Source organism: Catharus ustulatus, chromosome 3, assembly GCF_009819885.2.
Source record: "Catharus ustulatus isolate bCatUst1 chromosome 3, bCatUst1.pri.v2, whole genome shotgun sequence".
Taxonomy (NCBI): domain Eukaryota; kingdom Metazoa; phylum Chordata; class Aves; order Passeriformes; family Turdidae; genus Catharus; species Catharus ustulatus.
The window spans coordinates 8,317,783-8,344,776 of NC_046223.1; the positions used below are offsets into that span (position 1 = coordinate 8,317,783).

At 46.3% G+C, this 26,994-nt stretch overlaps 1 protein-coding gene across 4 annotated transcripts in view; it reads right to left on the reverse strand.

The window, feature by feature from the left end:
- Nucleotides 1-26,323, reverse strand: part of LOC116993369 (phosphofurin acidic cluster sorting protein 1-like) — a 53,962-nt gene extending 27,639 nt beyond the window's left edge. For 3 of the 4 annotated variants that reach the window (XM_033053798.1, XM_033053797.1, XM_033053796.1), the window contains exon 1: nt 26,142-26,260. In XM_033053798.1, the coding sequence (XP_032909689.1) occupies nt 26,142-26,233 (92 nt within the window). In that variant the 5' untranslated portion in view covers nt 26,234-26,260. Of the gene's footprint in view, nt 1-26,141 lie in introns of all 4 variants that reach the window. The other variant, XM_033053795.1, reaches the window with a different exon arrangement.
- Between the last annotated feature and the right edge of the window lie 671 nt (nt 26,324-26,994).

Consider the following 26,994-nt stretch of genomic DNA (forward strand, 5'->3'; position numbering starts at 1 on the left):
ACAGGCCTCCAAGGAACCATCTTCTCTTCCACCACAAGCTCACAGCACTCCTCTGTGCTCAGAGATGTATTTCACAGCACTGCAATACCACTGAGACAGCACACAGCCACTCTCAGAGGCACAGGGACAGGGCAGGTCATGTCCCAAAGAGACACAACAGTCAGGACAAGGCACAGCAGACATTCTAGGCTGGGTCAGGTGCACCAATGAGATAAGGAGGTTCAGAGAAAGAACAAGGACAACGACACTGTGCATGTCTCAGACAGCAGCAGTAGCTGCTAGTGATCACCAACAACAGCCATCAGATCTGCTTGTTACCAGTGCAAAAGCAGCCAGATGTAAGAGAGGAAGGTGCAGACAGGTACTGGATTTGCTGATTTTGTTTGGAAGAACTAAGATTCACTCAGCATTACAGAAGAGATGTGTTGGATTTATCTAAGAGAATATAAAAATCTTTCTAAATACCTAACAAGACGTACAAAATCATCCTCTTCCTCAGGGTTTTCAAAACTGGTATGTGACGTGCAGTCAAAACTGTTCCTGGAGCAGCTACTGTTTTCCTCACAGGAAGGTTCTAACAGGTTATCCTTTAGAAACATGCCTGCTAAAGGACGTCAGCCACCATGCATCACTGACTGTTCATCAGCCCCACGCCCAGGGAGTCACACAAGGAGTGGCAGATGGACCAGCAGCAGTGCCGTGCCCAGGGTGCAGAGTACTTCCTCTCCTAAAAGCTACATCCACTACAAGCTTTCAGCTGCTTTTGTGCTGCCAAAACGTTACCATGCTAGCAAGGCACACCAAAGATCTGAACTACTCATAACACTGCATTTTCAGTGAAAGAATGGCTACTTGGGACAGGAGCTAACATCGAGATCCCTCTGCTTGTTTGCTGCCCATAGCATAGTGGAGCTGTTCCAAGCAGGAGGGCACTGATGCAGAGGTCACGAGATCCCAAACCAGGACAGAGCAAGCCTGGCTGCAAAAGAAAAACAGCTCTCACACAAATGTTTGGCCAAGGCCATAGAGGAGTATTCCCTTTTCTCCAGTACCCCCACAAAGCAGGGACAGCAGTGACACTCTCAATCAATCAAAGATCTCTGGGATTCCCTCTGGCTATGCCTTCAGCAAACAGCTCCAGAGTACATGTGCTCTACTTCTGGAGCCTACTGAACCATCCTCTGATGTTTGGACATGCCTCCTCACATGGACAAGTGTGTGCCAGCATCTCTGCAAGCAAATCGTTTCTAAACAAGACAAATGGTTCTTTCTCAAGCCAACTCAAACACAATAGCAGAAGCCAGACAACGATAAGCCTATGTTATGAAATGCTCCCTTCCTGTTCCCAGGCAGATTTCTTTAAGCACATCTGTCCTTTACAGACTCCATAGCTACAGACAGCTCCAGAGTTTCAGACTCAATAACACCAGTAGCCTCAAAAAGAAGTGGACCACTCCAGCCTACTACCTGTTCACATTGTGGATTTGTGTCTAGGAAAAGTGCAGGACACTGCAGGCAGCAGACAGAGAGGTGGTCAACATCAATACATAACCTAAATGCCAACCTCCTGACTTGAGGACTGCTTCCTCCTGATCCTCCCTGCTGCAGACTGAGAGTTCCCACGGGTTTTGCCAGCCTGGAGAACAGATCACACACAAGATATACATCCTTCCTGCCCTGATCTCAGGGGACATTCCTGCTAATGTGGTTAGTCCCACTGGAGGAGGAAAGATCAGCTGCCACTGTGATGCCAAACCTACCCAGAACCTCAAACTCTGAAAGAAGATGAGCATGGTCTGTCAGCAGTGGCAGGGCTATTCCAGCTTTGCCTTCCTAGCAAGCTGCCTCTCTCCAAATGGAATTCAATATAGAGTTGTAGTCCAGCAGAGTTGTTTCCCAACAGATTTAGAAATCTCTGTTTTACAGATCTCTTAAGCCACTGATCTAGACCAGTGAGGCCACTGTGCAGACCACACACAACAAACCCTTGTCTGAAAAGTGGGGAAGCTATGAAAGGGCAGTTGTTAAAATCATGGAAGAGCAATCAGTCTGTGAATTCAGTAACAAAAACAAGATCAGAAGATGGAGTGAAAAACATGAGATCTGTCTAGAAAGACACTTGGCTACTCCAACCTCTCACTAACACAGACATGCCAGAGCTATCCCACACTCCACAGCAAGGAGCTGCAGCTTACCTGCTACAGAGCATCTTTGCTTTTAGCATAGATGTACCTGCAAACACTCCAGTGTGCACTGCTTCTTCTCACTTCAAAAATATCAGCTTCAAAAATATCCCCTTCTGGCAGAGACATCCATCTTGAAACACTACTTCAGTACAAAGCTTCTTCACTGTTTCTACCCAACTATGCATGCTTTTCTGAGGCAGGGATGCCACACAGCCCATGCAGCTGGAGTGGAAGTGACAAGGCAGTACATATTGCTATGGCACACGCAAAATTCCTCAGCTCAGAAATATCATGGTATTTACCAGAAAACCCCAGCAATAGAATACTGTTTTTTCTCCAGGTCCCCTGACCCTGTAACATCAGGCTCTCTGGGAGCAGGCATCAAAAAGCATGAACCAGCTGTGCTGCAAAAATAAAAGTGTCCAGGGAGCAGCCTGAGCTGCAGCAGAACACAGCAGAGGCAATTTCCCCTCAGGGCCCCCTCCAGGCAAAGCATGCAGGTAGCTGCTGTCCACAGTCACTCCTGCTCACTGGCACCACAAGATTTCCCAGCAGGCTGTCCAGCAGACTGTCCCTACTCCCCAAGATGCTGCAGCTTGGGCTCAGCAGTGTCAGGATCACAGGCTGGCAGGGCCCCTGGGGCCCCAGCAAGCAGCACACAGACTGAACAGATGACACTGCATGCACCTGCAACTGCTCACTTCCAGACACTGTCCCAGGGGAATAGGACATTCTCTCCAAGGATCACTGTGCCCATTCACCTTCTCAGCAAGCTGCAAGCAGAGCCAGGAGCTATCGCAGTACACATTTCACCTAGCAAAAGGGTCCATAAATAACTCTGTGTGCCTCCTTACCACATCCTGTATTACAGCCACACCGGGCACAGGCAGCCATCCAAAGACACCCTGACTACGAGCATTTAAATTTGTAACACACTTCAAAAGTTCAACACCCTATCAACCACTTCGTCTCTTCAAAGCACAGCTTTCTAGTGCTCACTGAAGCACCAAAATGCCTACTGAAGAACTCAGGAAATGGAGGGACGGGTGATTTATCACACAACCCTTCCCACCAACCCACAGGGATCTGTGGCTGAAGTGAAGGATTTCCTGCACAATAGCTGCACACAAGACCACTTGATGCAACAGAGGCACTCCTTTACGCCCGTTATCTGGGCAAATGCTGTCCTGTACATGTTCAGATGCAGCATCCTTGTTTTCTCTGTAAGTACTTTGAATTTTACACAGGAAGTCATTAAGCATTTCTGAAATCAGTTGTCCTCAGCTCTTGTACACAAAAACATTTGCCAGTGCACATACTACCTTGAGACTGGCCCACAGGAAGCTCTGCACTAGCCAACTGAAGCAGAAGAGACAAAAGCGTGGCTTTTTTGGTTCACTGATCAAACTGTAAAACAAGTCAATAAAAGAAATAAAAGCTAGTTCCAGCCCAGAATAATACTGGAAAATTTTTAAAACAGCCATGAGGGGACAGCTTTGAATCTGACTCTATCTAGCAGTAGTTAGTAAAGGCAGGAAGTAAGACTGCAAGTGACTATGAAATTGCAGCCAGTTACATTTTTTAAGAGGACAAAAGTCAAGTGAAAACAACATCAGAGAAGGAAATGTAACTAAAGGCCCAGGATCTGGACATACCACAAGCATACCACTCAAAGCAAAAACTTAGTTCAGAAATATCTGACAGCTCCTTAATAGAAATGCTGCTTGCAGCTATAAACAGGCTGCCAGTTCAAGGGAGATGCGAATGCACTCCTCAGGATAATCACATATGGAGAAGAGGCAGAGGAAGCTGTTCCCCAGGGAAGGCAGGTACCAAAGCACAGGATCTTTTGTTAGCACAATTCCTTGGATGCAATCACCCTACTCCTCCCCCACATGAAAGATCAATCAGAGATTGTCAAGAGTACTCAAATGAGCCTATTAAGCTTGCACTGGGTGCCCACACAGAAGAGGCCTGTGCATCCAGGGAATCCCTTTACTCACTGCAGCTCCCTATCATGTTCAGCTGGGAGAAAACAAGCAGGGAGAAGGAAAACAATGCACAGAGCAGTAAGGAATACAAGGCAAGTGTCTTGCTACCCCAAATTCATGGAGCTGGGAGCTTTCTAGAGGAGAGAACACAGCACTGGTTTGTTACTGTAAGAAATGGCAGACACAAGGTGCAGACACAGCAAGATGCAGCTGAGTGGGAGCTTCCAGGAACGTTTCAAAGGTGGGGTGGGAGACACAACTTCATTGTCCCAAGTCAGGATTTAGGTTTACCTGCTGGGATAGAAACAGCCTGCTCACAAAGCAAAGCAAAACTGCATCAAAAGCTGACCTCCAACTATCCCCGTAGCGCTAACAGTATCCTGAGGAACAAGAGACAGGACAACAATTACCATTTCCCAGACCCTCCTCAGTCCAACAGTGAGCAAACAAATTGATATGTAAATAACTGTTCCAGGAGAGGACAACATCTGTGGAAGAAAGTGACTGCATGGAAGCCACCAGTTGGCCCCAGCACTGAGAGGCAGCCTCCCCATCCCAGCAGACACACTGGTCCCATACTTCCCACTCAGAATCTGCTAGTGAGTACGCTTGTGCTGGCCCCAAGAGCTGGCCTTTAGTGTCTCTGCACTCTGTTCCAGCTCCAGCACAGGTTGCCACGCTGCAGGAAGGAGGTGGACAGCAACATTCACATGGCCCTGACAGGCACATTTCCAGCTGCAGGAGGGCATCATCACCGCTCCATTAGGGTAGTGCCACCAGCAGGATTTCAGGATGTGTCAGGCAGAATTGCTGACACAAGTCACCCACATGCAGGATATTTGTTCATACAAGCCAATTGCAAGAAGAGTTGAGAAAGTTATTACCATTATTTCTACATTTGCCTGCTTAATCTTGTTGTCCTAGCTACCACAGCCCTGGTGACTAAGGCAACCAGTCTTGGCAAGTAAGAAGCAGAATGCAACGAGATGTAATACAAATATTTAAGAAGACTCCCAAAGAGCAAAAGCAGAAACAAGTAAAAGCAATTCTTTGCTCCTAGCATCACTCCCAGTCTCCCTTTATCTACTATGTTTCTCATCACCTCCACAGGAGTTTAAGAATGGATACTCAGGAGTATTTGTGGTGTGCCCAGGAGACCCCAGGTGGGCTGCAATCCCAGTTCAAATGTGCCAGAGCTCCCCTACACACTTCCTCTTCACAGTTACTCTACAGACACTACCATGTACAGTCCTGAGCCCAGACTGAAGATCACAACTTGTGTTACTGTTCAAAAAACAGCTCTTCTCTAGCCATGCATGGGCTCGGCAGCACGCAGGCTGCAGGTACACAATGCCCTGGAGCATTTCACACAGGCATTTCAAGGCATCTCCATCTAGGAACTGACACTCCTGTGGTTTCTGAGATCACTATCAGCTCTGCAACTATCCCAGTCTTGAGCACATATTTGCTTCTCTGTTCTTTTTGTCAGAAACATACAATACCCAGAACATCTCAGGCTCAAGGCTGTGTAAGAAGTTAAGTCAAAAGTTACTTTAAGTGAACCACATGACTTGGACAACATAAAGGCACTTCTGCTGCCTACAGTCCAGAACCTCCAACTCTAAACCCTTATGATCATGATCCAAAATACAAGCAACTCTTGCTGTCATAGAGCTCCAAGTGGCATTTCACTAAGCTTCTTTTTCTCCCCACTTGCTACTAAACTTCACACAAATGGGACAAAACATGCTTTATATTTTAATCATGGTATCAGTTATGCAGAACCTGTAAGAGTGAAAATAAAAACTGGAATAGCTTTTGATAGACATTGCATGTTTAGCTTGCCCTGAACGCTTAAGTACACACTAGTGCTGGGCACCCCACAAGAAACAGGAGAACAAGACTATTATGCTGGGATGGGTGATCAGACCCTGAGATGATGAGAAAACTTCAATCAGGATATGCATATAATAACCCATGATGCAATATAATAAAAAGGATGTGTCTAAAATATGATTTAAAATTTAAAAAAACATAATGTTATCCCTCTCCAACCCTTAACTATCCTATATTAGAGCTGTGTATAGCATTTAATTAATTAGGCTGCTTACCTGTTAAAAGCTAGGCACATAAAATAGGGAGTTTCATTTTCTCCCTTTCACATTTTCACACCCAAAGAGACAATCACCCAGGACCTTGTAGGCATCCTCATGAGAAGGTGTGGAGCTTCAAACAGAAAACTTGCAAGTATGTGGAGCCAACAACGCTGCACACTGAGCTCACAGGAGTGAAAGGGACAGTTCTGCACAAGCTGCATATTCCAGGGCGTGGGATGGACTTCCAGGTAGGAGGCATCCAGCCCTGAGTTACCTCAGAAACTTGGAAAATTCTGCCTTCCAAGGGCTTCACTCAAGGCCTCGTTTAAACCGTGTTTCGCTCAAATGAACTTCAGAGGAATGTCCTTTCTTGAAGCAAACTCTGTTTTATAGCCATTTTAAGTTTCTGCTTAAGTTATCAATATTTTGTCACTTAAAATGAAAACAGCATAAGGTTTTCAAATCAGTCTGACCTAATGCAATGGAGTCCGATTTTAACTACTTTTGAACTACAACTATGGCAGGAAGAAGCAAGCAAAGGCACCAGGGAGGCAGAGTCTGTCGTTCATGTGCCCAGTTGGAGGGAAGGCAGGCAGGCACCATGCTGCAGCCATCAGCTCTCTGCCCCCATCTCTTCAGAGGCTGCTGTGCTTGTCCAGCAGGCAAACTGCCCCACGGCCCAGCCCCCAGTGCCCCTTCTCCAAAGCAGGATGAATAATGAAGCTAATTTGGAAACCAGAAACCAGGCAGGGGCTTGAGGAAACCTACGCGGGTTGCCACAGTAACTCCACAAATCCATGTCACCGGAGACCACCACACTCAGAAAACTCTGACAGCAAAGCCCTTTTAGCACCTGGATGACAGCCAGCTATCCTGCTTTCTGGCAACAGGACTGCAAGCCTAAGTAAGATCAGCCCAGCTCAATCTTATGAATGGAAGCTCTCCAAGGGACACCAGAACAGCTGGCATGTCCGATGCAGGCTCAGCACCCAGCAAAGCCAAGCTGTGAAGGTACTGTAAGGCAGATCACTGAGCTGCCATTGTGATTGATTCTCCAGGTTTTTCCATTTGAGGGAACGATGCATTGGAGATCTACATTTGTGAGGAGCAGAGCAGCACACATGTGGTGTGCAGCACAGATTGTTCTCCGCTAAAGAGTAGCCTGGGTTGCTTCAGCACAACAGGCAACAAAAACATAAAACTAGATCTACCCGAGTGAGTAATCCTCAGAGCTACTTTATGAAGGCTGACGACAATTTGGAGCACAGCAGCCTTCCAGCAATTTCCAAAATCAAAGAAATACAACTGGGTATTTTTCCTTTCTTCTTGTTTATACCCTCTCTCAAAACCTGAACTCAAGTACCAGATATTAAACAACTGTCTTAAGCCTCAGTCAGACAATACTGCAATCTCTCTGGCTCACAGCATTAGCAGGGGTTAGCAGGCTTAATGCAATTGCTCTTGTCAGCCCCTCTAAATGCTTGTAACCATCACAGAGAAATATCAAACTATTCCAACAATTGTAGAGATAACCTGAAACAAGAGATTAATCTACCACTCACATTTCTGTCAGTGTGGCTTTTGCCTCCCTCTGGAATATTCTGATTTGACAGCAAATCCAGTCTTACTTTTGGTGATGCTGTGGGATGCCAAAACTCTGCAACTGAATACAGGTGAAACATAAAAACCCCAAAACTGCACATATATCATTGTCAGAGAAAACCTAAGATCTGTGGTTTAACTCTTCCTGCAAGAAGAGAGATTTAACCCAGCAATGTGAACAGCTATGAAATATGAAGGAAAAAATCCAGAAGATATAGGTGACAACCTATAGATAAAGGTGACAAACTCTCCCAACAGAGATTGGGCACAGGACTATGAGAACCTCCTGCATCAGTTACAGCCATCTCTGCTTCCAGGTTTGGTGGCTACACAAAGCACAGGGTACCTTTTCCTGGGTTTCCATGAACAGGCTCAGTGTGCACACCTGTGTATGAAGCAGCCCCCACCTCCCCAGATTAATGCTGCTCTCTCCTCAGAAGGCAGGCCGAGCCAGTCTCCCACACACTTGTATTATCTGCTCAAAGAAGAGCTGCTCACCCACACTGAAGCACTGAGTTTCAGACTCAAGGTCAGTTGTAAAAAGAAAGGCTTAACAGGAAGACTTCAGTCATAGAACAAAGACTGTGGAGGTATTTGTTAGCTGTTTCTGGAACTTGTTTCTTCAGTTTGCACTGCTTTTGATAAAGCTGGCATCTGAGCACTACTGATAATCTATCCAGCACACACCCCTGGCTGAGAGCTGCACTCCTGATGAAATTGTTTCTAGCAGAGGATTTCAAAGCCCTGCGAATATCCCTGCTACTCACTTCCTGAATGATGTTTACTTGAAGCCTTAGATATACCATGGAAATTCGGGCTTATAATGCCTCTGTGCACAAGAAATTCTGCTACAACATCAAATACAATGAGAGAGGATGATTTCTTAAACATGCACACACTGTAGCAATGTCCTTGGGAAACCCTATACTTCGGTGCAACTTCACTGTGCTTTGTGCTTTTGGAAGATCCTTTTTTCTTTTTTTCAGTTAGACACGTATTTCCATCTCTGCAGAGAATTTTCTTCAAGGAGTCACTTGGAAAATGTGGCCAGGGAAGAGAACAACTGATAACATCCCCAACAGAACTGGCACTCAGTGAGAAATACCTTATTCTATCCAGTTATCCATGTATATCACTTAATTGAAACCAGCACAAAACAAAATGTAAAGAGTGCTACCCATCTACCTTAATCAAAGGGAAAAAAACATTGTGAAGAAATAAAGAGGAGAGTTTAACCTGTTTACACAAGCACTAAGTCAGAACGACCTTTTCCTTAAACTGCTGCCTTTCTCCCAGAGACAAAACAACATGGCTCCATTTTATGGAGCTAATGCTACAGGCTGTGCCCATCAGAGAGCACACAAAGGGCAGCATCGAGCAGATATCTGGGGTGACTTTACTGCCCATAACCAGGTTCCCCCCACAAGTCCCACAGGAGCCAGGACAGTTCCCTGCCAGGCTCATTTTCAGCCCCTTGTCAGAGATGCTTACAGAAATCAAGCAATACCCTACTTCTTTGGAAACACTGACAATCCCTCTCAGAGGGTACAGGCAGAGAAGCTGGAGAACCAATCCCCACCAGCAGAACCCAGTGCCGTATCCCTCACTCCCTGTGATTCCCGAGTACCACTGTGTGTTTGAGCATGTGAGGCATTGACTCAGCCTGCTCATCCAGCAAAGAACAAGCCTAAAAAACAATGAGTTGTCTCCTTCCAGGCCAGCACTGAGCTAGCTCATCACATAATCAGGCATGTGCTGGAACTAGTGCCAGTGCAGAGCTGTGAGGCTGGACTGCCCATTTGTGCCATTCCAGGTGTCCCTGCTGAGCCTGTGTAGAGAAGATCTGGAACTGAGAAAGGAATAAAGCTCTCCCACCTTCTTTCGAAACAACCCAATCAAGGCATGAATCACCCACAGGAAGCACTTGTAATGCCATACATATCACCCAGCACCCCAGCAGAAAGGCATGCACTTCAGGGAGGCTTCCAGCTAAGACAACAGCAACTGGCCACTTTGGGGTGTCTGTCATCTTTCTCTCCCTCAGCACACCACATTTCCTGAAGCAGCTTCCTGAAGGCAGTACAGTTGGCTTTGAGTACCTTTATTTCACCTATTTTGTCCTGTGTTGAATCCTGCAACCTGCTGCACATATTTCTATTGGCAAGGCTGGCTGTGCTGTGCTGAGAGCTCACACAACAACTTCGGGTCATGCATCCCAGCTGCCTGCACTGCAGACCATGAAAGGTGCCATACAAATCATGCTCTTTGGGGAAAAAAAAAGCCAACAAGATGATATTTGAAAAAAAAAAATACAGAAAACCATTCAGTGTCAGCATCTAATATGTAAGCCTCCAAACCTCAGCACAAAAGACTTCCCAGTGGGGGGGTTTCCATATTTTTTCTTAAGATTAGGAGGGCCATAAGTCATTTAGGTCTATCTGACCTGTAGAGCATAGACAAGCAACATACTTGCTCAGGCAAGGAAGAAATGGCAACACACCAAAAACCCGCTGAGAAATGGTCCATCTTTTATCAGCAAGCAACAAAACTTGGGCTGGTGTCAAGCCAGCTCTGAAGTTTACCCCCTGTTTTGTGATGTATGCCCACAGAATAAAAAAGGCAACACAGCTGAAAAAGCACCTCAGATATTAGATGCAGATCCTTGTAACAGACAGACAAAGCAGCAGCCCGATTCCAGAAGTAATTCCTCCACCAACACAGTGTCCAGTATTCATTCATGGAAGCTGAATTCAACACTGAAGTTCAACAACTTCAAAGTCATTAACATTAACAGCACGAAAATCTTTACACTTAGAAATAGTTATCACTTTCTGGAGAGCTCTGATTCCCATCCTGAACAGATACACAGCCAGGGAGCAACAAGATGTCCTTCAGAAATGGGGACAATTATCACAGAATCATAGACTGGTTTGGGTGGGAAGACAGCCTAAAAATCATCTCATTCCAACTCCTCTGCCATGAGCAGACACACCTTCAACTAGAGTAGGTTGCTCAAAGCCCCATCCAGACTGGCCTTGAGCACTTCCAGGGACAGGGGATCCACAACTTCTCTGGGCAACCTGCGCAGGGTCTGTTCACCCTCTTAGTGAACAATATTGAATTTTGACAAGTTTAAGAATTTTAGGTCGTCCTCTATGGAGTCAGGAGTAGGACTTGATGACCCTCATGGATCCCTTCCAGGTCAGGGGATTCTGTGATATTTGAACTGTAAATACCTTAACGCACTCTCCTAACACCTGAAGTATGTGAACCAACAGCTTTACAAAGGGACATCAGAACATCTGTAGGATTTGCTCCACACCACAGTCAGCCAAACATTCAGGCAACTTCCAGAAGGGGTGCAGACAGCTTTTCTTTTTTCCATATGCCCAGGGAAGAAGCAACTGAGAGGAAGTGGCTTGAGAAAAGTTGTTTTTTCTTTTCAAAGAAATAACATTTATCATCACCTAGCCCTCCAGAAGCCTCTGCAGTCAGAGACAGTTACTTCAGTAGATACTTCACACATAGTCTGCGTGCTCCTTCCCATCTCTTCTGAAAAAAAAAGAGGGAGGACAGAGCACTGGAAGGTATCTCCTGACAGGGAGAAGTAAAGATGAGGGGTGTTCATCCCCAGCACCACTGCCAGGAAAGTTGGTATTTCTGCCCATCTACTGACTGATAACTGCCTTAGAAAATATTAGAAAGCTGGCAGATTGTCTCCTCTCTACCACGAACATACCAAACCAGATCCATAGAAGATGGAAGTCAGCTACTATGGCTGAAGAAATAAAAAGCATACCATCTTTCCAGGAGCCATGGATTTGGATTTTCATCACATCCCCTTTTTCCCTCTGGCAGCTGCTACCTCTAGAGAGTCCCAGAAAGGTAATGCTCTTCTACAAAGGGGCAGCTTCCCAGCATCCATGCCACATCCTTGGATTGGTGAGAAAACCAACTCAAAAGAGAGAAAACAACTACTTCCAACTTATCCCCTGCTAGGGATGTCAGCTGCTGGGAGTTAGTGGTGGATTTGCACTCAAATTCATACTGACCAGGAACCCCAAACGCCATTTCCAGGCAGGCTTTCCATCTGAACTCCCAGGGTACAGCAGAGTATTTCGCACAACAGAGCCACACCACCTCATGGTTGCTGTAATTCTCATGTGTTACTAAACTACTCACACTGCAGATGATTGAGCAAGGCAGCAAGAGGCTGGAAGTCTGCCAACAGCCATTGAGAAACAGCTTGAAATGCATTCGAAAGGACAGGGGGGAAAACTCAACCACGCACCTCACAGTTCAGCTCTCTCAGGTCTGTTATGCTCTGGACCTGTGGCCTCAGGAATTGCCCAGGATTAGGAGCAGCATTTTACATCCAGTTTTATCACTGAATGTAGCCCAGTAATTCACAGCACACAGACAGATCTGATTCTAAGGAATATGCTTTAGGAGCATCTCATCCGTTTCATCTAATAGCTGCAGCCACGAAGAAACACACAGCTTGTCCTGACAGAAAATTCCTTATTCTATTAGATATCTTCCTTCAGTGAAAAATCTGCATACATCTTCAAAATTAGATCTTTATTTTTAAGGAGAAGAAAGCTGCTAGCCTTGCTATTCAGAGGATGACAATCCTCCAAAGCACAACCTCTGCAGGCAAAGTAGAAAGAAAACAAAGCCTGCCTTTAATAATCACAAAGTTTTACAAGAAACCTCCTACTATCACTGCAACAGAAAGCACGTGCCAAATTCTGCAGGGGCAGGGAAGACAGGCGAGGAAAAAATACTGCTGTGGGTCCTAGGGAAATCTAAACACTTTTGTTCTCAGAGATGTCCACATGGAAGAGCAGGATTTTCCCTAGTTCCTAATATCTCAAGGCCTTAAAGAAGAAAAAATAAACTGTATTTAGGGTCTATTTGTTGTATACCTGCATACATACTGCAAGAGAGCTTATCAGGTTCACTTCCCGAGGTAAAGCCAGTGTAAATCAGAGGAAAGGAAGCATTCAGCTTAGGTGAATCGGCTCTAAGTTTATCTTGCAATTTATTGGCAGTGAAATGGTGTGGTGAAACTCAGCACAAGCAGTAAATCAATCTTAACATGTCAAAGCCAAACTCAGGGAATCTGAGACTGGCAATGTCTGCACTTAGCAGGGTCAACTTCAACACAGTACAAGACTGAAAAGCTCTTTTGAATCAGTTGTACAAAACTTTTTACAAATTCGCAAGCCCAAAAAAATCTCTCTGTTATCTTGTTTCACTGGCCTGGTCATTTTACTACCAGGCACTGCCACCCCAAACCATCTGTCATTAGCAGACCTAGTCCATGAGCAGTTTGTTCAGGAGCTGCTTCTCCTCCCTAACATTGCACACTGTCCATCCACAAAACCAATGCCACCAAGCATAGAACAGATTCCTTCCCTCAACATCTCTTTTATCTAATCCTAAACATTAAGGCTTAATCCTTACAAATATTTCTATCATAGCTGAAAAATGGGAAATCTCAAGGCAATACAAAACCTGAAAATACGAAGGGAAGAAAATCAGCAAGTGCAAAACATGGCTGGCTTTGACTCAGCCTCTCCTGTCCTTTATATAATCTACATGTTGTAGGATACAGTAAAACCTGAGAACTGTGAGAACCAGGGAAATAATAAGCAAATGACACAGGCTTGAGTTCCTACTGTATTGACAAGTGTCACACAACTATACAATTAATGACACATTTGCAAAATGTCTGCCAGTTCAGTAGGACAGGAAAACAGAAATTCTCCTCCATTTCCGTCCCCTCTCCCTGGACCTGCACCAGACACATGGACACCACCAGCCTGCACCTTGTTTGCTTTAAATGGATTTATTTCTTTTTTAAAAGGTTGAGCACCTCTGTCCCAAGAGAAGGGGAGGGGGATGATGAGCAAGAGACAGAGCTCAGGTATAATGTCCAGGACAAGCATGGTGGTGGGGCCAGGTATTCTGCACAGCCGTGCTTTTCAATTACCACCCCTTCACCAGGTATCATTCAGAAGCAGCAACTGTCACTTGCAATCCCATGAACATCCTACAGGTTGCATACAGAGCTGGCACTCCAAAAAGAGCCCACAGGTACAGGGAGAACCAGGAAGAACCACACCACCACAGGTCAAATTCAAAGGCCTTTTACAGTGCTTGCATTTCCAAAGCGTCCTTGACAAGGGTGGTAACTTGTCACTGAGGTCCCATTTTTGTCTTTCATGTGGACAGTGAGGAGGGTGTGCATGTGCCCATGTATTTCAGTCAAATGCCCAAAGAGCAGTAGATGCTCTACAGAACATATGCCACTTATTTTGTGGGGATATTTCCTACTGCAAAATAAGAGAAGAAATTATTCAAAAGTTTTCTTTGAGGTAGCCTGATATTATCTCTCTCAGCCCCAGAAAGAACTAAGTTATTTCCCCTTCAATGGTTTAATTTCCCATAGTCAACAAGTAATAACCAGGACATTCAAAAGATACATCTAGAAATCCTCAGTCATCAATTTATTTTTTATTCTCTCTTTTTTCCTGTCTTCCTTCCAGGAGATTCCTTTTTCAGCATTTGTTGCTCTACCTGCTGCTTCTGAGACAGTCTCCCCATGTTGCTGCCTGTCCTTAGCCAGAGAAACCATACCACATGAATTCACCACTGCACTGTCAACAATTCAAGGATCCTTCTAGAGAGCCATCAGCAGCAAATGTTTACTCTGGATAACAGGAACTGAATTCTGAAACGTCATGTGCTTTACTTATACAGTAAAATGTATAATTAGTGCTGGCAAAACACCACATAACTTTACATTTCCTTTTCATAATCTCCTTCAGAGCGTTGTGATGTCACAAGGAAGATGCTCCGTAACCTGGATAGCTGAGGCTGTAATCACCCTGGGACACATCTACACTGAGCACTGCTAACCTCAATGGAAAGTTTGTCTGGCCTGAAAACACACCTACTCTAAAGGCAGAAACCATGGAGCTTCTCTCACACAAATTTTGCCTGGATTTTAAACCTTGATCTATTTAATTCTGCCTTCTTCCCAAAGTGAGTTCCAATATCGTGCACATCTCACAGTCAGGTCTCCTTGAAAAGTCATTTACTCTCACAGTATTAGAAAAAACTAGGCTGTAATTAAGCAGAGTTATTAATCTTTTGTCACCTGGGACCTGAAACCTATTCATATTCATGTCAACAGGAGTGTTTGCTGCTACAATCAGGATTGCACACAAGACAAGTGCCTCATCATTTCTCAGGAGAGAAAAGAATCTTCTGAGGGTCAATACCTGTTCTGCCTTCTGTTCACAGCTGTGTTTAGCTGGGATGTTGATCACTTCCGCCAGTACACCAACAACCTTTTTGCATTTCTGCATCTCACCCAAAAACCACCATTCCCTTGACACAGGCACAATCTGCCACAGTCTACAGCCTGGTTTCTTCCCTAATCTCACAGCTCTGCCAGCTACCTAGAGGAGAAATAACCATGGCTGCAGTGGCAGAAGTAGTCTTTGGAAAATGCTTTTCAAGAGTCCTCTTCTCAAGGGCACACAATTATCAGGAGCTGCTAAAAGCTTCAAACTTCCCCCAAAAGACACTTAGATCTACAAAGGAAGCCATTCCTTACCTAGACAGACAGAACTCAAATTTTGGGGTAAACTGTTCTCATGGCTTCATGGACAAACTCCCAGTGCTCAGTGTGGAGCCTCATCACAGTTTCTTCAGGCCAAGGCAAGGGGAGGTTTGATGATTTTCAATACAGACACCACATCCCTGCCTGCGAGGGTATGAAACCAGGGTTTCTCTGTTCTGAGTGGGACCAACAGTGTCAGGATTAAACTATTGCTGTAACTGAATTGCTTCCTTGTAGTCACAAACAATAATCAGGTTAAGAGATTTCCTTTCCCTCCTCTTGGCTAGGCTGTGGGTAGGCAGAAGTTACAAGGCACGTGGGTGGCTGTTAAACCTTTCCTACTCCAATTGTTTGAGAGGGGTGTTTAGGATTGTTAATTTTGCCTCCTACTCACTGGTTTAAAGGCACATTTACCTATGCAGGGAGCAAGTGCACACTGCTGTACAAACCATGAATGAAACAGACTCCTTGAAACCAATCTCTCTTTATCCTTTCACACCACAAACCCACACAGATGCATCACTGGAGAGAATACAGCTGAAACAGCTTAGCCTGAAAATGCACCATTCTCTCCCACCCCCTTTCCTATACTTATATTGGCTTTTTCCAGGCTGCCTTCTATCCTTCTTCCTCCCTCCTGATTCTTAATACCACCCCACGAGGAAAAGACAGCAAACCCTGAGGATGGTTGAGCTACCTCCACAGCACACCCAGACAGCAAACAGAGGATTCGAAGACAGTCAAGTTCTCCACCACACGGGACCTAAAAGGACCTCCAAGCTAGGGAGCTTTTACCACACATTTCTATGAAATATGGTTCTTTGAGGCAGTTGCCCTTGGCAAGATAGTACAAAACTGGGCAAATAGATCAGAAGCTGAAAGAGCTGGACAGACATTGTGTAATTTCCTAGCAGATTCCCATGTAAGGCTACAACTCATCGGCTGTGTTGGTCACAATACCCAAATATTTGGAAAGGAGTGACAAAAAGGAAAATTAATTGAGGACAAACCATACTAATCAACTGTTGCGCCACCATATTCACAGGAGAGTTGCAGTGACATAACTACATTTCCTGGGCCCTGCTCCAGCAAGACTTTATTGCTCTTAGAATGATGCAATTTAGAGTTAAGATCTGGATTCAGGCAGAGATATAAGATTTAATCTGTTCACTGCCACTTTTTAACTGCTGGATGAATCACTTCACCTCTGCTTCCCCTCATCCATGTTTATCCAAACCATGGAGTAAAACCCCCACAAAACAAGCAACATTTCACTGTAGCACATCATCTAGTGTCTACCACAACAGGATGTGAGACTCTGCCACAGCCTCCTGGCATGTCCTGTCACACAAGCTAAATTCCAGATAATAAGGACCCTGTCAAGAAGCATCTCCTGAGGATGCATTAGGATCTGCCCAAGCAGCCTGAACCCTGTCCCAGCATGCACATCATTTTACCCAGTCACACAGCCATCAGCCTCTCTCATGTTCCACTGCAAGCTATGCAGATACTCACTGCCTCAACCAGGAGCAATGTCTTTCCTCAGCACAAAGAGCCCTTAAAACCTCAGAAGAAAATCCAAATCATTTCCACACACTGCTCCCCAAACCTTAGTTTAGACTCCACCAGTTCCCAGGGGATTCTCATCTGGCAGACCGGACAAGCAAGGCGAACTCTGCTAATGCTCTCACTCTCAGGTGGATTCTCTCCACAGCCACCCTGTCGCAGGCAAGAAAAAGGCAACACTGTGGCATGGAAGAAGTAGGGAGAACAGGAACATGAGTCACAGCTGTGGCTTCAGGGAGGGAAAGGGCTACTTCAATTAGAAGAGCAAGCAACTTCAGGATCTTAATCTAAGCCTCACTTCAGTGTCCAAACCACAAGGTCATCTTTCTGCTTTATTTTCAAACAAATATTTTCAAACTTTTACTTGTTTAACAAAGAGCATGTGACCAAATTCACTGCTGATGAGTAACAGCCTCCCTAGAAACCTTAGAAAGAGCTTACTAACTAATCCACAGGGCAGTGGTAACACGTTGCAGTGAACTTTTAATTTTATTTTTTTTTAGGCAATAGAAGGGGTACACTACGTGGGAAATATCCCATCTTTACCTGGTCACTGCTTTACTTAAAATCACTGTGTTAAAACTTCCAGTAGTTCACTGGATCTACTCAAAAGCCATCTCAGGACAGACAGGAAATAATGAAAGTCTGCAGCAGCACACCAATCTCCTCTCATTTTAGCCATGCTGAAATTAGGCATCAGCAACAGTATGGCTAATGTCATAGAACTTTCTTCACAAATGTAACAGATTTTGAAATTTTCTGTCTCCATATGCAGTGGAATTGCTGCACCAGCTGTCCCCAAATCCAAGGCTGCTTTAACAAAAGATGTTGCAGTGCCATTTTAGAGAACAGCAGTCAGTGGCAGGCAAGGTGCAAACGCACCACACCTGCTCGGAGCCTCCACAGCTGGAGCAGCCTGTCAGGCACCTGTTGCTAAACAGCTCTGCTCACTGTCTCCAGGCTAAAATAAAATGTGTTAATGAAGCAACCACCACAAAGAGGTGATTACAAAAACACCACTCGCAGCCTTTTCTGCAGAAAGGAAAGCACAAGCGCTTAAGACATGGTGACAAGTACCTTTGAACCAAGTGAGAAAGTGCTAATGGGGACGCAGAACAGAGCACATTCTCACACTCATCACCTGGCAGAGTTTGCCGAGATACACCTCCAAGCCTGCTGTGCCAAAGAAGCTAAGCTGGGAAAAGCGGTGAAATGAGGTCAGGGTTAGGTCACTGATACACACCAACTCCTTCCATTATCCAGAGTGTCCTAGTAAAGATCTACACACACACTGGCAAAAAGCAATTGTGTGCCACACAGCAGCCTCCCTAAAGTGTAGTTAACAATTTTCCTACTAATGCTTAATGTTGAGTTCACATCTCATTACAGCTTGCCACTCCTGAAGTAGCATGGACACAAGACTGTCATCCCATCCGCTTCCTCTGCTTTTATCTTGAGCTAGCAAGCACCTTAGATCTGAATCCCTGCAGGCTCAGGAACACGGCACAGTGTTAAGTTACACCTGGGACAACAGTACAGGGGAGGGACTGAAGTGATACAAGCCCATAAAAGAGTGTCAAAACAGCATCAGCATCCATTTCTGAGGCTTCTTCAGAAAATTAAAGAAAAAAAAATACATTTAAGAAAAGTTTAATTCTAGAGTTGCACAGGTAAGATTCTTCACTCAAATTAAGGATTCTTACCAAGGCTGGCAAATCTGTTCTTAGGGTTTTCATCAACACAAGTTGTTAATAGCCAGTGCCTGTACAATGCAGTTCTCTGCTCAGATCCTTGTGGGTGCAGCAGGAGCCTTAAACGAGGCTGACTTGTCCATACTTTCACAAACCAGTACAGCAACAGATAAAATCACCTCCAAATAATATTAATATTTCAGCAAGACACAGATGAGATGAACACAGTCTAAATGCAGAGCAATGGGAATATTGTCCTTTTGTCTGATTGGAGGTTAAGGAACTTAAGAGGCAGGGGAAAAAAAGCTTGAAATGTCAAGGGACTTGACAAACACCAAGGAAACAATTTAATAAATTATTCATACACACAGCAAGTGAAATCCAAATGGGACATCCAGAGTCTGCTTCTGACAAAGGAGTAGACAGGAAAGCAAGGAATATCTGGAACAAGCAGCCTTGAGCATAAGGTATGAGAGAACTGAAAGAAATGTTGACTTATGGGACTGTAGTTCAGGGATGCACATATGAGAAAGTTCAAAAAGTCTAGAAGAAGAAAAGCTGATATTCATTAACAGTGAAAAAATGTAAAAGCCATTAAAAACCAACCCAAGCAGATCAAGAGCATAGTTCAGCTGAAAAATACAAGCCATACAAGATGTGGTCATTACAGCTTTGCAAGGAACAGTCTTCAAATTATGAAGAGAAAAATTAAATTACTTTGAGAAGGGAAAAATTGAGACTTGGATTGAAAGATTCTTCAATTACAGGTATGCAAGTCAAAACAGAAGCAAGGAAAAATCATGAGAACAGTATCAAAAGTATCAGCAGGCACATGCAGAGCTTTTCAGGGAAAGCAGCAATGAGAAAAAAGTGAATGCAATTGATAAGGCAGAAAATAGACTACAAGAAGACAGCTGAAGGAACATGGAGGGAAACGTTAAATACACAGGAGCTCTTCTAAAAGCATATAAATAATGTAAATGTAAATGACACTTATCTAAATGATATGGATTCAGAGACACTACTTGAATTGTTACTGAAAACGAAACAGCAGGAGAATCAATAAGCAGCTTTGCATAAACAGGATCTTCTCCCCTGGTAGAGAAAGCTGTTAAAGAACAGGGAAAGAGTAGCAGAATCCTTTACAAGGGAGTTACTCTTATTCTAACCCTGCTGCCATTGCAACAGTCCAACACCTGATTGTTGGTGGCTTTCAGTTTTGGAAAATGGAACTAAAAACGTGAGATCTGCTGTCACCCTGAACTGCCTACACTGATAAGAATTTATTTATCTATCACATATGCAGAAAAACAGTTAAAAATAAACAGCTGGGCATGGAACCTGGGTGTTTTTTGTCCAGGAAATGGTCCCACATGCACTAGCTTTGGATCTCATGCTATTTAAAATATGTTTGCAATGACGAATTAGAAACATGATAAGAAATGGAAGTTTAAAAATCAGCACGAGTAGGTAAATAAGGAGAACACAGGACAAAGGACAACAGGAGTTCTAATTTACTAAACAGAACCCCTCACTGAGTTAGACCAGGATACAGAGAAACAGGGCATGAGAGATGGCAGTGGGCAGCATCATAAAGGAGAGGGCACTGCAACAGGCCAGCAGAAAATGCCAGTGTAATTTTGGGCTCTGTGCACTGAGGCTGAATCACACTGCAGAGCAGGGAGTGGTTTCTGTAACCACAGCTGCAATGTGTTCAGGCACCTGAAATATTGCATCTCTCCTCCCAGCACACTGCAATGAGTATATTGAAGCAACCAAACAAAGCCTCATTTATCTAAGAGACTTCTAGCTACAAGAGCAGCATCACTGGAGCTGTCTGCTTCCCCAGAGGCAGAGACAAGTTCCTGCTGCCACATCCCACACAGAGGAGTAAGACACTCTCACTTCGTTTCCCAAAACAGTATTCACCAGCTTTGATGCAGTTAAAAAAAACCCAAAGCAAACCAAAACAGAAGCACAGCTTCCCCATCAGCTGGGATGCTGAAAGCTTGGACCAGATAACAACACAAGGTATTTGGAAAATAGGTCTGTCCATATGCTCACCTGGCATGCTATAAAATGCAGTATGTTCTTTACCTCTGGCTCCTTTTTGGAAACAACTTCTAAAGTTGAGAGCCACAGCTTTCAATCTAGAATCATTCCATCTTCAAACAATTATACAGAAGCATCAGCACAGACTTAACCACAGAATGGATTGCTAGGGGAACCCCATAAGCTGGTGGTGCTCAGCAATTTATTCTTTTGACAGAATAAAGGTCTGGGGATGGTGATCCCAGAGAAGCGTGCAGTGTACACAAACGAGATGGCTGCTAACGATCAGCCACAAGTGACTGAGGACGCCAGAGGAAGCGGAATGTGCACTCCTGGTGTCTTAGCACAGTAGAACAATGCAACATTTTTGATAAGCCATCAGACAACTGTTGCAACACAGCCCAGCTAATGAATGAAGCACTGGAAAACAAGGCTAGGATGCAGCATGATAGCTCCTTCAAATAAAATTAAACCCCCAGGGAAGTCACTATCAACGTTTTGCAAGGAGCACACCCCCCATCAATCATATTAGCAGGGCACATTTGTCCCAAGCTCTGCTCGATTATTGTATGCTCAGAAGGAAAACAAAACACTGCCAGAGAAGAAATCCCAAACGTGCTCCACTGCCACAGAGAGCTACAGATAGTGGACAGCATATGAGACATATTATGCTGCAGGCCTGCAGCCAAGCCCACGATATTAAGAATAATAAGCAATCCAATGGCTGTTTAGAACATATTGTTTTCTATATAGGACTGAAAGGAAATCATAATTCAAACACAGCGTATCACCAGCTGTAAGAGACTGCTTCCCTACAAGAAACTGTGGCCTCTCCCAAGCACTCTGGGTCTGAAGCTGCACCGGTTTGTCATGGCATCACAGTATCTTTTGAAGGAGCAATCTGGAATCATTTAACATTCCCAGAGGTGCAACTCTGTAGCTTATCCAAACAGAACAGATTTTGCTGAGGTTTGATTTTACCATGAAAACGCCTGATTTGCCCAGGAAACCACTCACGAACATCTCAGGCAGATAAATACATATTATTCCAGCTGGAATAAGCATTTCTTAAAGGAACAGCCAGTTCAGAGGCTCTTCATCGCCACGAAACTCTTAGGAGTTGTAGAAAAGACAGGTCACACTCTGTGCTGAGAGCAAACAGACCCTGATCCCACAGCAGCCCCTTCACGTAGCTGTGCCAGAGGAGAGCTCGTACCTTCGCACCACACAGCAGAACTGTCACTGAAAGGATTCCTGGACCTCAGGCAATGGAAAGCAGGCAACCACACCTGCAATAAAGTGTTCACCTACTCTCCACGAGTTGTCAGGTAATGGACACTGGCTGCCCAAACAGGAAAACTGGGTTGCAGAGACAAGAGCATTCACCTCATGGAACTTGAAAGGATCACCCTAGCTGGCACTTTTGGGATACTTCCAGTTGTACTTGCAACAGCTGCTCTCATGCCAAGAAGACATTCATTAGGCTGTAACTTTCCAAAACAAAAGTTTGCAAGTTACAATGACAGAGAATTCAGAGTATCTTTTGGAATGTAATATCCTGAAGGGACACATACACAGTCCCACAAAGTGAGCCCCAAACACATGCATTTCCCTCAGTCAGTGCTTCTCTAACTACCACAAACAGGAGACACTGTGTTCAAGCACACTGTGTGGGTGGCAGCAAGACTTGGAATGTTTCCTCATGCATTGTACTGAGATACAAGGTATGGTGGATGAAACGCAGTGTATTTGAATCCCTGCAGTCCCATTCACAGCATAATCTGCACAGGCACAATCTGCCTTTGCAGCCTGACCTCAGCAACACTGACGCAGCAACCAAACCACAACTTGTATCTCTCACCTTTAACTAGAAATACAATTCCTTATCACTGAAACAACATCCACATTACACTGAACACAGCAGCTGTGTCATGGAAAAAGTGAACAATCACACAATCTTATCTTGTTTCCTAATTAAGAACTCGCATTTATGGACGCTCAGATGTTAAAAGCTAAAAAACCAAAAAGAGCAGTCCTAGTAAAAGAGGTGGAAAATACCACTATGTGGAAATAACAAGGCCTCAAGAATGTTTGCACAAAGTCCTTTGACACAGTTTTTCCCAACGTACTGCCTGACCAACACACAAAACAATGAAAACACAGTAAGACGTTACCTTGATGCAGACGGACATTTCACCTTGGCAAAGCTCTAGTTCCCTTCTGGCAGTGTCTACAAAGTAAAAACCTGTTACTGCCCCCGAGGGGACTTATTTGCAAGGCATCTCAATAAAGACACTCCCACCTCAGAACATTGCTACAAAGACTTCTACTAAGATAACTGTGAGTAGAAGTTAATGCTGATTGATGAACTATTTTAGCCAAACCATGCTTCACATCCTGCACTGTGAATTAATCAGGTTTGCTTTCCTTCTAAGGCACTGTGATGGAAAGCCAATCATTCTGAGCCAATGGGTAGCCCCACTGAAGATGCAAAGAGCATTCTGTATAGTCTCCAGGTGTTTACTTCCTTCTGCCTCTCTGCATAATAGCTCACTGCCCATAAAATTCAGCTCTGCCTCCCCTGGCAGCCACTTAAGCCAAAGGCAGCTGGGTCTAGGCTATGCTCAGTTGACAGGAAGGTCACCAAGAGGTGACAGATCTCTCTCAACTTGGCCCTGAAAAAAGAAAGACGCCAGCAGGAGGGATGATACTTCCATCCAGAGAGCAAGGCAACCTCCAAAAATAAATGTGGACTTCGTTCAGTGGCACATACCCAGTTCGGCCAGAAAAAAAACTTCCATTACAGGCAACAGCTGAGCTTAGAAAGCCAAGATCCTCCTGCAAGACATCAAAAGTCCTACAGTCATACTACTGAACCATTCCATGCACTGGGACTTACACCTCCTACTGCCCATTTTTATCGGCCCAAACTCTTTCTGGTATCCTGAAGGCCTGGACAACCTCCCGCCTGTCCTGCATTAGCAGCCGAGCACAAAGCAACGCCACAAAGGTTGATCCAGCCCAGTCCCACTCCTGCTGCAGCCAGAGCTGCACCTGCAGAAAATTTAACACCTCAGAAGGAGCACAGGGACAGCCAAGACTTGCAATAGAGACTCTAGAAATCATCTTCTATAGCATTAAACCCAGTGCAAAGTTCTTCTTTCTCCAGATATGCATAAGTATGAAAGACTACAGACTACACAGTCATAAGAGAAGCCAAAGGGTATTATTGCCCTTGGATGGAAATTATTTTGCCACCACTAACACCCCCAAATCCCCTCACAGTGAGACCAGAGACCACCTGTGCTGGGCACTGGGGCAGTACAGCAGAGCTCCTGCCTTGAAGAACACATTAAGACTACACCATATACAAGCAGATCAGCAGACAGAGAACATGGGTAGGCACAGATACACCATTAACAGGTCAGATCTGGGGCTTGAGCTCTATTCAGCTTCAGTGAACTAAAACACTTGCCTGACAGGTGCCCACCTGTGTCCTGCTCACTCAGGAAAGCTTGGGCTAACTGAAGACTGGAAAACACAGAAGCACCAATCCCACAACACTGGTCACTGTGGACTGTGGCCACTGGCAGGACTTCTCCAGACATGACATGACAGCACATCATGTTAGAGCCATGGCCTCTGAGGGAAGAATCAGCTTCCATTAGCTTCTTTCCATCTCAGCAGCCGCTGTGTTTGAAGATATCCCAGAGACGATATTTCAGATGAATTTCACAGAAGTTTCCTGCAAGTAGCTGTGTCAGATGGCTGCCCCCTGGGCTAACAGCACACAAAGAAGCTCATGCATTAGAACAAGCATCTACACAATGCTAATGGAAACTGTCCTTGCGAGAAGACACAGGACTCACTGGGCCAAAAACCAGTTCTACAAACAACTTTCAGACCGATTACACATCACTTCTCACCCGCTGGCATCCTGCCACTCGTGTAACCCACTTCTACACTCTTCTACACTCAGTCTCACTACCCTCAGTCATCCTCTCTGAGGTTTGCCCAGAGCAGTTCTGCTCTCCCTAGCTCCTGGAGCACTTCCATTTGTGAAGCCTATGTACATGTACACCCTTCACCATCGCTAAATTCTGTGCTCTGCATATGCAAATTTTTGTACAGGAAGTCAACCTGGTAATTCTGTCCTGCTCTCCAAATTCCAGCTTGGGAGTAACCTGCCCACAAATGAACAACACCTCAAGTCACTTTAAAGCTATGAAATGATCACTTGCTTCCCGCTCCACACAACAGCCTCAGCATGTGTCATCAAAAGGTGCACAGGCTTTTTAGCAGACACATGCTGCAAACTCCTTCACATCTGCTGCCTGCCGAGCCCAGCACTCCCTTGGGCACCACAATCCTCCCTTGAGCACCACAATCACAAAGGCTTTCTCTAGTAGCTTGGAGTATTTTGGAATGTTTCTACTCCACTCCATCTGGCCACTCAGTCACTGAGTTTCTCCCTACAAACATATCCATCTAGCAGAGCCCGTTCACAAAGGCTGGTATCCTGGGGCTCAACAGGAACAATTTTTCCCCTCCACTTGAATTTTACACCTCTAATTTTTGTGAAACACTTGAATACATTATTGCAGACAACACATCACAGCCAAGAGATGAAAGGAAACAGGGTGACTTCCTGAATTTGCCCTGTAGCTCTCATGAGAAGACCTGATCAGAGTCTGCTAAGATGAGTGGGCCAAAGGACACCCACCCACCTGGTGAACACATCAGGCTCCTCCTGGCTCCAAGGCAGGTGTTCATAAGCACTTCCAGCCCGGACCATACCTTTAACTATAGAGACAGTGATGACATCCACAACACTCAGCTTGTCTCCCAGCTCTGCCAGAGATACAACACCGAGTTCAGCTGGCAGCACAGTGAATCCTTCCCTGCGGTCTGGAGTGTAGATGACACAAGCCCACGGATGCCTGGTAGCCACTGCATGGCTCCAGGGAAACGGCTGTAGGGCCATCACCGTTCACTTCGGGGGCAAAGAGGCAGCTTTCCAAAGCACGGCCACGGCGATACACCCGTGTATCACATCACACATGGCACAGCCAGAGGCTGCAACATGGAGGCAACGCAGCCGCGCTCTGGTGCGGTGCCCCCTGCCCCGCCGCTCCCGGGGCCGCTCCCGCTGCCAGCACAGCGGCGGCCGGGGCTCGCTGCGCATCAGCCCCTGCCTGGGGCGGGCCTCCCCCACGCCCCGAGCCCCGCGGCCCGGCGGGGCTGGGATGCTGCGGGGGCCGCCCCCTCCCCGGCCCCGCTGGCGCCCGTGCTCCGCGCAGCCCCGGCGGGGGGCGGCTCACCTGGGCACGCAGCTCGGCGCCGAGCGGTCGATCTCCCACGTGGCGAAGAGGTTCATGGGCACTGGCACCGGCATCGGGCTGGCCACCGCCATCGCGGCCGCGGTCGCCACCGCCCCGCCGGCCGCCGCCGGAGGCCCTGCGGCGGGGCCCGACCCCAGCGCGCCGCCCGCCGCCGCCGCCATCGCCGCCATGGCGCCGCCGTTGGCGCTGGGGGCCGGCGCGAGCCCCTCGCCTCAGCGACGGCCTCCACCCCGGCGCGCGCGCGCGCGCGCGCCCCCGCTCGCTTCGCGGCCCGCGACCAATCAGAACGCGGCTTGGGCGCGCGCACGAGCCAACCGGAGCCGGGAGAAAGGGCGAGGACCGCGACTGATGGCGAACAGCCAATCGGAGCCGAGAGAGAGGCGCGGCCGGGGCAGCGCTGCCCAATCGGAGAGGCCGGCGGGGCGGGGCCAGCCAATGGGGAGCGGCGCCGCTGTCTCGTCTTGAGGGGGGGTAGGCGGGCGCGGCGTCGCTCCCTTTAAAGCGCCTCGGTCCGAGCCCGCGGGAGCGCGCCCAGGGGCGCGGTCAGGTGCGTGCTCAGGGGCGCGGTCGGGTGCGTGTCCCACCGTTGGGGTTCGTCTGTCCATCCATCTGTCCGTCCGTCCCCGCACCCGGGCAGAGGCGGAGAATCCCCGGGGCCTCGCCCTGCACGAGATGCTGTGCCGGGGGTGGCGGCGAAGATGTCAGCGGGAGTGCCCGGGGCGATGGCGAGCCGTGGATCGCCGCGAGGAGAGGGTGCCCTCCGCGAGATGAACAGCGCGGCCGGGCAGCGGGTGGGCACGAGGAGGAACAGCGCAGCTGGCCCGGGGGCACG